Source organism: Erythranthe guttata, chromosome 6, assembly GCF_056151865.1.
Source record: "Erythranthe guttata isolate IM_541 chromosome 6, IM_541, whole genome shotgun sequence".
Taxonomy (NCBI): Eukaryota; Viridiplantae; Streptophyta; class Magnoliopsida; order Lamiales; family Phrymaceae; genus Erythranthe; species Erythranthe guttata.
This window is the reverse complement of record NC_142538.1, coordinates 13036304-13048689: the sequence shown is the minus strand read 5'-3', so window position 1 is coordinate 13048689 and position 12386 is coordinate 13036304. Positions and strand designations below refer to the sequence as shown.

Genomic DNA, 12386 nt, shown 5'->3' with positions numbered 1-12386 from the left:
GAACATTCCACAGTACAGGTGAAACCCTATTAAAAAAAAACACATAGTTGAGGCTATTTTAGTCATTGTGGTTTTTTCAGTTCGCACTTTTTTATATTTGGGTCCATTAGATATAACCCCCTTAGACATTAAAAAAATAGGGGTAGACCCAAACATAAATTTGCCATTTTGATAAAAACCCAAACTTTTCTAAATTACATAAGTACCCTCAATCAAATCCCACAAATCCCGTTACTTTACCTTTTAAAATAATATCAAATCCCTCCCTATTTCCCGTTAAAACACTATCCCCACAAACCCACTACCAAAAATCTGTAAACCTCCCAAAACCAGAAATTTATATGGCGTGGATCGACGATTTTCTGCACTCCGACCAAGCCGCCGTAGGTACGTCGTCGCCACTCGCTGAATCGCTATCATCAATCGATATGTTGATATATTTTGGCTAAATCGACCGCCGCCACCTCCGTCACCGTTGTCGCCGGTGGCCAACGACGATAACAACGATATTGGCCATAAGCAACACCTCCACCACCGCCTAGTCCTCCACCACCACCACATCTGACCACCTCCACCTCCAAGACCGCAAAAAACGACCAAGACCTACACCGCTCCCGCCTCCAAGGTCGTAACAATCAATTTAGGAGTGATATCGTCGTTGGCCACGGTCGCCGCCGCCGTCACTGCTCCAATCTAGGGTCACTCAAATCTAGGATTACTAAAATCTAGGGTTTTGATAATTCTTCGGCCCATAGTTGATTAACGAGATGCATAGTCGAATTACATCTGTACTAATAGACTATCTCATATCATTTAATAGACTATCCCACTGATATAATTTGACTATGGATCTTGTTAATCGACTATGGGCCGAAAAATTATCAAAACCCTAGATTTGAGAAGTGACGGCGACGGATTTGTGTTTTATAATTAATAGACTATCTCATATCATTTAATAGACTATCCAATATATCTAATTCGACAATGGGTTTAGTTATTTGACTATTGGGCCGAAGAATCAACAAAATCCTAGATCTGATAAGTGATGGAGGCGGATTTGTGTTTTAATATTGTTAGACTACCCCATATCATGTAATAGACTATCTCATTGATCTAATTCGACTATGGATCTCGTTAATCGACTATGGATCCCGTATTATTCAACCACATAGTATATTAATAATTTCAATATAGTACATTAATCTGCTATGATAGTATATTACGGTTATAGTAGTGATATGAAATTGTGTTACAAACAATATACCACTGAAATGACAAGAACATTGAGAATAAAACCAACGTAAAGTAATTCCAACATAACCAATAAAATAGTACATTAATAATCTCATAATTTCAATCTAGGGTTTTGATAAAATACTTAAAATACATCATAACACAATCAAACCAATATGTCGAGTTAAAAACTCTAGTACATTAATAATCTCATAATAGTATAATAAAATGATAATGGTAGTATCATACGGTATTCATAATATAGTATGAATACTATATTAATTAATAGTATACTACTGTATTACAACGGTTTAACACTTAACCGAAGTTACCGAGCCATTACATGTAAACACGACATTAATTAAACATATCAAATCTTAGGGTGGTTTGGAAAATAACAACCATCGGAATCATTTGAATTCATTTAGTTTATGTCCTCATTGCTATCATCAGGAATGCAGTCGACTTCTTCTTCGAACAACTGGACAAAGCCTGCATTCAATGCCTCACTTCCAGTGGCATCAACGGCTCCAACTAGTTCACCCCCACCCCATATTCCATCATCATCAGAAATAACAACTTCAGCATCATATGAACCTAAAATCATGAAACGAACTTAAAAATGCTGAATACTAAAAATGATTAAATAGACTGCAAATACATTTGAATGACAATAAATTAACATCATCAAAAATAAACTTGAAAATGCATAATCCATACAATCAGTTGAAAAAGACTACGAAAATGTATTTCAATGTACTACCGAGGACACTAAAATCAACTTTTATAAACAAATAAACCAACTATCACTCGATTATTGCGTAAACCAACTACGACACTCATATAAAATAACTCTGGTCCGACTGCGTGAACCATCCTCTGCCAACTCTGTGAATCCTCTTCCAAACAAACATCATCAGCCAAAATAAGGATGTATATGTGACGACGTAATTTTTTTAAGAAACGATCTACTTTACTACCAATATAATCAACGTATCAACACAAATCTTAAAAACGAATACAGCGAAAAAACAACGAAATAAAAACGAAAAAATACAGCGAAAAATAAAAACGAAAAAAAAAACCGAAAAAAAACTAAAAAAAAAACACATTCATACCTGCTTAACGACGGACAACAATGGACGCTCAAATCCGAACCTATTTCCATGCCGGTTAAAAAATGATGAAAAACGATGAAATGCTGGATAAATTCTTCAAAACCGGTTCAAATCCGAACCCGATTGAAAACGATCCAGCTCATTGAAAAACGATGGAAAACGATGAAAAACGATGAACGCTCAAATCCAAACCTATCTTCAAATCCGATGGAAAACGATGAAACGCTGGATAAATTCTTCAAAACCGGTTGTACAAGATTTGATAGAAACCGCCAATATACTCACGTAATTTTATTCCGTGATTTTAGGCAACGTATCAGCAATCTCATATCACGTAGTTAAGGAAGTAAATACCGTTCAAAAATAAAACAAAATAAAAAAGGGGTATTAAAGGGAAATTACATAATATATTTTGCCAAGTTGGCAAATTTAGTTGTCTCTCAAAAAGGGAAAAATTAATTGGATCTACCTCATTAGAAAATATAAACAAGGGGGTTATCCCTAATAAACCCTTTATACTTATGTATATGTTTAAAATACTGAAAAGTAAGATTAACCAGAGAATTCATGGCCCCTACTTTCCTATGATGCTCGAAACCTGGTATTTTATTCTCGGGACACGTAAACCAAACGAGGAAGCTCATTCCCTTCAATATCACGAACACCATCGTGACCAAGTGATACCTGTTCGAATAGCTACTCAGTAAATAAAAAAGATGACATTAAACTCAATAAAAAGAGAAATCACAGTCACACATTTCGGGTTAGAAATGGGAACAAAAATTTCAAACCCCGTCGATTTTGATCCGAAAATTCAAATTTTCTTCCCAAATTCTGATTTTTCTTGAAAATGAATCAGAATGCTTATTAGATTCCAGTTTTTCGAATCAATTTTAATGTTTGAAAATATTTCCGAAAATTCCAAATATTGTGTATTTTTGTATTATTGGTGATGCAAAAAGTGGAACTTTGAATAACGCCGATTCCAATTAAAAGATATTGCTTTTTGAGCAATTTTTTATCCAATTTCTGAAACTCAAATATCTGGATTTTACAATTTTATTTCGATCCAAATTGGAATTTTTCAGTTCGGGAAACAAATTGAAATTTTCGCGAAAGTGATAATACGGACCCAATCCGTCCAAATTTCCACCCCTGCCCACATCAAATAAGGAGAAAAAAATATAAGAATATATTAAGTAAGACAAAACAACCGGATTATTATAATATATATCCATTGCTTCTGGACTAAGTTTGATTGCTATGTGTCATCTTCTCCTTTTACTTATTTTATTGGCTAGCATGAGGAAGCTTGTTTCCAATCTGTATAAATATGTGTACATCGTGAATGAATAATAATATATAGACTTCCATTCTCTCAATTCTTGTCATCTTCAAAGGTTTTCTTAAGTTTAGTAAAAGTTCTTTTCGTCAGTTTATATTACAAAATATTTTAATATTTTCTATTCCAGTAATATTCATGAGTTATATGATTATAATAGAGGGTTTATTCTATAACACATTATCAGTACGAGGTTTTGCTTGATAGAGATTTGCTATTTTCGTATTTTTCTTTTTATTTTATTTTACGAAAATCCAGATTCTCAATCTATTGTCGAAAAGACAAATGATAATGAAAAGCAAATACTTCGGTATTTTATACGCTATCATTTCTTAAAGGATATGATGCATTCGTGTATATACACATATATAGTTTATATACTTGCTGAATTGCTGCTTAAATATAACTCTGAGCCTAAGCTCGTTGAGACAAGAAAGCCGATTTAGAGGCTAATAGTTAATATAACTTCGAGTCTGAAGCTCATTGAGTCAAGACGTGGTAATATCTGTCAAAATTAAAGCCGATTTAAAGGCCAAATATCTGAAAATAACTCCGAGCCTGAAGCACGTAGAGTCACTAGACAAGGTAAAACCTGTCAAGAGCAAACTTAGAGGTTGTTAATCAGAAGTCCAAATTTAAGGGTTTTGGATTATTTTGTACGCACTATATATAAATCTCTCTTGCAAGATGTAATTCCCAAGATTGAGTTGCTCGCGTAGTTTTACGTGAACAGAGAGCGTTTGCTCGCGTAGAATTACACGAGTATCATTATTTTTTTATTTTTTATTTTAAATTCCATTTTATGGTTTCAACTTAATAAATATATTAAACCGGGTAATATTTGAGCACATCATGAATAGAAAACTAAGTAATTTTTCAACACAATCGAAATAGAAAATCGAGTAATTCTTCAACACAATCAAAATAGAAAATCGAGTAACCATCATCCTAATACTGAACTAATGGAAATGGAAACAATAGTAATAATATTAAAAGAGTCATAACCATTCTACTGTCTAACCCTCGATCCCCTACCCCTCCCGGGTACAAGATGGAGATACTGGGCATGGGGCATCATCAAATCAAGTCATTGTGGTTGTATTGCCGTCGCCTTCCTTATAAGATCGGATGCAAGAACTCCCTGATCTCCAATACGATCCGGATCATCCAGATTGTTCGACTTCCCACCCAAAACTTTCATCAAACTCTTACTTTTTCCCGAAACTTGACTTATTTAACTTTTCCTTCTACCTCCGGCCATCTATAATTTAACATAAAAACTGAACTAATATTTACTTAAAAAAAAAAAATTAAAGTTGCTCGTGTGAAAACACGCGAACAGATCAATTTTCATCGTGTGCAGGCACGCGAGGACAATAGATCTGCTCACGTGTGCTCACCCGAGCAACAAAAAAAAAGGTAAACTAAATGGAGCTCGTGTGATTTTAGGCGAGCTCGATGAACTTAGCTCGTGTGGTTTGACACGAGCACAACCCCCTTGTTGGCATAATAACATACGACCTCCATTATTTTTTAATACTTTTCAATCAAAACATGCGTATTTTCAAAAAAAAGAAAAACAAAAAACAAAAATTACATTCATCTACTCACGTGATTCTACACGAGTAATTCCATTGTACTCGTGTAGAATTACGCGAGTACTACCAGATGCTTCATTTAAGAAAAAATCAATAATCGTAATTTACGTAACGAAACAATTAAAAAAATGTAGAAATTACCTCCGATCTGTTGTTGTCTCGGCCGGGATCTGAAAAAGTCCAAAAGTTTGAGAGAGTTTGTGAGAATATTTACCTTTTGATTTTTGAAGAATTAAAAAAAAATTATGCACAATTAAATGTCGCCCGCACAAATCATTTCAGTTTTTATAATATGTATTCATCATGCATCTTCATATATACATACGAATGTAATTGAGTACGTATTAACACTAGCTAGCTAGCTACTATTATATATGTGTTTAATTGCTTTTGTTTTACAAGAAAGGGTCCCACTCTCGACCCTAAGTACACCGTTTTCTTGAGAAAAATCTGCCCAACGCCCGTTGCTAATGCCACAGGTCCACCAAGAGTGAACCCTACGGTGAATCAGGATATCATCACTCCGAAACGTTTGGACAATTTGTACTACGAGTTGTTGAAGCAGAAAAAGGGTCTTCTTACGTCGGATCAGGTTCTTATGACAAGCACTTTGACCTCCAAAATTGTGCTGAAAAATGCTCAGAACGGTCCTGCATGGGCTAAGAACTTCGCGGCTGCAATGGTCAAAATGGGCAAGACTGTCATACTCACCGGCACTCAGGGCGAGATCAGGGAAAACTGCCGCCTCGTCAACTGATTATTGACCATATATGCATATGGATATGGTTGATTTCTAAATATATTTTTATCATAATATTCAGTTCTTGCATGCATGCATGCCGTATTAATTTTTTCAAATTAGCTTTGATTTACCTATCTCCTTACATTTTCATGGTACCGTGTTGTTAAAGTTTGATTCATTAATTTATGGTGTCAATTTTGGTTGAATTAGAACTGATCATGGAGAATTAAGAATTTGAAAATTCTTCATTTAATTTATTTTGAGCTAAAAAGGGTATTTTTCATGAACTTTCACTGAAAAATGAGGTTGCAGAAAGAAAGAATATGATTTTTCTAGAAATGGTCCATATCATGTTATGTGCACAAAATATTTCTTAAAAAAATTGGGTTGAAGCTTTAAACATGGGTTGTTATATATATATAATCGTGTTTGTTTGAGAGAATGACACCGTATGAGATAATCAATAGTAAGCAATCTAATCTCAAAAAAAAAATCATGTCTTTGGATGTGTGTGCTACATTCGAAATGATAGAGGTTTGTTTCTTGGATATTGTGTGAATAGTAATGTTTATAGACTGTATAATCTTCCTACTATGAGTATTCAAGAAACCGTAAACGTTGTTTTTGATGATGTTTCTGATCTTGCAAGCAAGATCGGAGAAGATCAAATAGCTGAAATAATGGATCGATGAATAGAAAGTTATTTTCCTCAATCTGCACCAAATGATGGAGAAGATGTTGTAACATCTGAAGTGACACTTGACTTAGGAAATCCAGTAGATATTGAATCTAATCAAAATTCTGAAATAAAGGTGAGTGAATATGATACACATCCTCCGGTAAGACAAGTTCCAAACAAAATACAAAAGAATCACCCAATTTCTCAAGTCATGGGTGATTAATCTGATGGGATAAGAACTAGGACAAAAGATAGAGTGGATTATCGAGAGATGCTACAATTATTTTCTGTATCTTTCACTTCTGCTATGGGAGATATGTCACATGCACCTGAAGATGTACCAAACAAGGACAAGTTGACTACAACATCCACATCAAAATCAGTGAGTAGTAAAGAAGTGTTGATCCAAGTGAAACAACACATTCAACAACAATCTGTCCAGTTTCTGCAGATACATATGAATATGATTCAGATACAGATATTCAAAGAATAGATGTGCGCAGAAAAGAGCCATCTAACAAAATTCAAAAGAATCACCCAACCTCACAAGTTGTTGGAGATGTCTTTGATAAAATGCGCACAAGGGGTAAGGAAAAGGTAAACTACAGAGAGATGGTAAAACTGACTTCTTTGTCCACGTTATGTGTTGATTATGATGCATCATGTTTTGTTTCCTCCATTTAATCTTAGAATATCACAGAAGCATTGGAATATAACTTATGGATTAATGCTATTAATGAGGAACTTAATCAGTTTGTTAGAAATGCTTAGGGCTTATCTAATGATAACTTGACTATGTACTGCGATAATTCTACTGCCATGGACATTTATAAAAATCATGTCCAACACTCACGGACTAAGCATATTAATTTTAAGCATCATTTTATCCATGATATAGTTGAGAAGAACATTATCTGCTTGAAATATGTGACTACAGAAAATCAGTTAGCACATATATATGCTAAAGCTCTTGACTATGAGAGGTTTACTTAACTTAGAAGATCCTTTGGCATAAGCACTATGTATAATGTTCTACTCCACGTTGCAACACTCATAAGAATATCTAAAGCTGTAACATGATTCTTTTTGGATTATTATTTATATTGGTCTCCCTGAGGTTTGGATGTTGGGCTTTGAGTTTCTGTTCCTTTTAAGATCCTAGTGCAACAGCTTGTTTCTCAATAAAAAAAAAAAAAAAAAGAAAAAGAAAAAAAAAGCCATTATAGCTTCTCTGTCTTTTCACAAAAGCATGAGCCAAACTCCTATATTTTGATAGTTGGAATGAGTAACTCAGGAATCTTTCAAGCTGACCCTTGATTATGTTTCATTTGAAAATTCTAAACTTGAAAATAATAGTATTTTACAAAAAAAAAATAAAAAAAAATCAAGTGTTGCACAATAAAATTAAAGGATAAAAAAAGTGCGGAAATAAATAAAACCCCTAAATCGCTATTTCTCAGTTTTACCAATGTTTGTGATAATACTTGTGCTTTTAATTTTATTCAAAAGAAAAAAAAAAAGATTATTATATACTTATCCAAGATTTTCAGACTCTTATTTCTTGCAAGTAGTGAGATTTTCATGTTTTAGGGTGTTTTAAATCATTCTTAATATCTATCTTACTAAAATCGTGGGTGTCAGTCCCTATTTTTAATTTTGACACTTTGATTATCATAGTTATTTATTAAAATTTATTAATTTCCGCTATTAATTATTTTGCTCTGCTGAATTTTTAATTGGGCTATTAATTATATTGAATGATTGCAATATTGGAGTTAACCCTTTCTGATCAAAAAGGAGAAGATGATGATGAAACCGGTTTTAGCAGTGGTTCAAGTGCTGAATTTTAAATCATCCCACTCTTTTATCTTTGTTGGATGTAATTTTTGAACTGTTGTAGCTACATTTATTTTTGAACTATCTTTTGCTACTTTGGAACTTTCATGTATTTCCACGTATGCTATTAAGTTGAATATTATATGTGATCTTATATTCGGGGGGGTTTGAAGTTTCGAAGTGTTTCATTCAGGGGGAGTTCAAATTGTTTCATTCAGGGGGAGTTGATGAAAAATTGGTTTTTGATCAGAAAGTAAAAAATTGGGAGATTGTTGAATATTTTACTTTTGAGTCTAATATAATTTAATTGTTTTGACTTTCTTAAATCAATTTTTGTTATTTTGAGTTCACTATTATTATAAGGATTTATTATTTTAATTCGTATCTATTATTTATAGTTAGTTGGTCGTTATTATTAGCTTAGTGGGTAATTATTTAAGCACGTGTTTAATTAATTCACTAACCCATTATTCCAATCAATTATCTCTCCTATTGTGCGTATTTCATGCCGAGCAAAGAGCTCTCGGACTCTATAAATAGGAGAACTTAGTTCATTTCTCACATTTTCTGCAGAGAGTTGAGAGTACAAAGCTTTGGGTTGGAACATCTTTTACTACACCTTGTTTTCTTTATGGACTTCTCACTACATAATCGAGTGTGTTTTGTATTCAATATCATTGAATACTGGTTTGTATTCCTAGAGTGTTGCTTAACAATATTGTTCTAGATTCTAGGGATTGGTTTACAGAGAAATCAACTTGTGATTTCTTCTTAGAAGAGAATTTGTCTTCTCATTTGCATTCTTTTGAATACTTTTTTTTTTTTTTTTTTGCTATGAAGCCACCATCCACAAGTTATATACTTGTGGATAATGATTTAAAATTTGTGTTATTTATATTTCACTGCATAATTTTACTCAACACAAATTTTTGTTTGTCTTGTTTAAAAATATCTGATTTTATGCACGTTGAATTTAAATTACATGAATCCGAAGGCATTTAATTCTTTCATTTACACATATGTTGGCTATTAGTTACGACTCTTCCTCATTTACTTTGTTTATGTTTTAGAGATATAATTAACAACAGTGATACGGATCAAGTGAGTTCAAATGAGAAACCAAAGAGTATACATCATTTTACAATTTCCTTTTTGATTTGGTTTTTGTTAATTCCATATGTAAGATTTTCATTAATTCCTTATGTAAAATCAATTAGTACCGAGTAGTTAACTTGCATTTTTTTTGCGTTTTCCATCAGTGCAATGCATTAGACAACTTTCAGATAAATGAAAAACAAATCTGTATTAAAGTACCTTAGAAAACGATAACATCAAATACGGTTAAAAAAAAAAAACTCCATGCGCTATACCACTGCATGGAAAGTATGCATACACATACATGAGACTGTTAAGTGTATATTTTTACACTTTATCGTATCTTTTTATTTGAGCTTTTGGTGTGTTTTAACGATAATTGGTGCTTAAAAAGTTGATTTATTGTATTTTAGGTACAAATTGAAGAATTGGAAAAGTATGGGGTCAAAACTGCAATTTTGGCGAAAATATGGGTCAAAAGTGAAAATATCAAAATTCTGAAGATTTAAAGCTCGGACCCCCGTCCCAGTTTTAGTGCAAATTGTGAGACCCCCGTCCGAGACTCCGAAGCTGCGCAGTAAAGGAATTTTAATTGCACAAGGAAACTGCCTTCTTCCCCAACTTCTTCACCCTATATAAGACCAAGCCAAGCACACAATTGAGGATCCATCTTTTTTTACGCAAATTCAAGAGCAAAGAAGATCAACGAAGATTCAAGCATAGTTTTTCTTATTTAATTTATTTATTTTATTTTATTTATCATAAGTTTTACGAGTAGCAAAGTCTTTATTTCTAGGATTTTATTTGGAACCCTATGTGGGATTTATGAACCCAATTCTATGATTTTATGCAAGTTTTAATTCCGGATTATTTCTTCTACTTGTTTTATTAAGTGCATGAACTTGATCAACTTATGTGCTTTTATGTTATTGTTAATCGCATGAATCGGAAGATCGGGTTAAAAATTAGAACTGTGGTAGAAGAGCCTTTGTGGTATTAACATAGGAATATAGTTAATCTCTTAGGTAGCCATTATTGAGATTTGTGCTTAATGCTGTGTTCTAGAATTAATTGCATAGGAATATAGTAATTGAATCTAGAGTATTAGAATTGTAATACACGCGGAAGCGGGTTATGATTATTTTAGCATCTCAGGTTAATAATCCGGGTTAATTGCTTGTATAATTGAAGGAATTGGGGGAATAATAATCACATTGGGGGAAGAATAAAATCCTAGGTTTGCTTATCTTGATTAAATCTTCACTTTAAATTGCTTTCTTGTTTTTGCTTGTTTTTAATTTATTTTAATCTAGTTAAATCTCTCTAAAGTCGACTGTGTAGGGTGGGCTTGATAATAATTGGTAGAATTTAGCGTCTAGGATTAAATAATTAAATATTCCCTGTGGGTTCGATATCCGGACTTAATTGTCCACTTTATTACTTGTACGATACGTGCACTTGCGTGTAGGTTTTCGGCCAACAAGTTTTTGGCGCCGTTGCCGGGGAATATTTTAATTATTTATTTTATTCTAGCTCTAAATTTGAACAATTTTCACGATTCACCCAAATTAAATTTTTTTTTTCGTTTTAATTTTTTTTTTAATATTTTTTTTTCTTTTGTTACATGTCAGGTTACAATTTTCGCGCAACTCAAACGAGATATGAATGGCTTCCATCTGGCGAATACCTCCAAAATACCTATAATATGCCGTTACTTTGTTCAATATGTGGTGGAGAACATTACGCTAACCAATGTTGGTATGCACCGAAAGCGAATAATTTCATAGATAACACCAACGGCGGTTATTGGAACACATACACCAACACGCCACGAGAGCCCACTGCTCAGGAGTGTTATTTGAATTCCGTCCTGGAAGAATTTATGAAATCCACTCAAGTATCTATCCGGAGACTGGAGTTACAGTTGGAAGAATTCAAGCGCCAAAGGTCTCTTGAAAATATTTCAGACAATATCGAGAATGGTTGCAACAAAGAAAATCCGTCTACAACTTGTAGTGAGAAAAATCCTTTAGACCTAGAAAATATTGTCGATAAGAAGGAAAAGGAACTTACGAAGACGCTTACGGATGATGAATATGAGAATGCAATCGAGCTCAACTCCAAAGATGTCTCGGAACAAGAGAAGAAGGGGATGGATGTGGTTAGTGCAAATATTCAAATTGATGATCTTATTGTTATTCCTGACGTGGCTTTGAAGGCATCAATAGAGGTTGATGAGAAGACGAATGTGTTTGAAGTGGAGGTTATACGCGGACGTGAGGTTTTTGTGTACCGATTTGAGGGAGCGGTGATGAAGATCCCATCTTGGCTTCGTACCAATTGATTACAACTAAGAAAGACTACAAGCTAAGGTGGACACTGACATATTGCAATCCTATCCTTGTATCGGTTGCAATTGAAGTGAAAAAGCTCATGGATGGATGCACAATCTACAAGGCTTTGGATTGGACATAAAAATTTCAACAAGCAAAGTCTGGCTGAAGACTTTAAACTTAGCGCTTCTCGGGAGGCAACCCGAGCTTTATTGTTTTTCGTAGTTTTCGTTAATTTTTCGTTTCGTTTTTTTTATTGTCATAAGAATGCATTCTAATTCACTATTTGAATTTTACTTTTCAGGGTCGAAAACGTGATCGAGGGTCGAGTCGGCCGTCCGTAAAAAAAAAAAAAAAAAAAAAAAAAAAAAAAAAAAAAAATTGCACCACTGCCTGTGGGACGGCCGTCC

The 12386-nt window shown here is 33.6% G+C and overlaps 1 protein-coding gene across 1 annotated transcript; it reads left to right on the top strand.

Annotated features, from left to right (window-relative positions):
* The first annotated feature begins 2513 nt into the window (after positions 1-2513).
* On the top strand, positions 2514-6048 carry LOC105962669 (peroxidase 5). The gene is made up of 2 exons (XM_012986982.1): positions 2514-2636; positions 5698-6048. The coding sequence occupies exons 1-2, from the start codon at positions 2514-2516 to the stop codon at positions 6046-6048; spliced, it is 474 nt and encodes a 157-aa protein (XP_012842436.1).
* Positions 6049-12386: the final 6338 nt, after the last annotated feature.

What these genes read in the sequence shown, in the direction of transcription:
- LOC105962669 (XM_012986982.1), top strand. Translation starts at nt 2,514, where the DNA reads ATGAAAAACGATGAACGCTCAAATCCAAACCTATCTTCAAATCCGATG. An exon ending in GAAACCGCCAATATACTCAC is followed by an intron (nt 2,637 to 5,697) that starts GTAATTTTATTC and finishes TTTACAAGAAAG; the next exon opens with GGTCCCACTCTCGACCCTAA.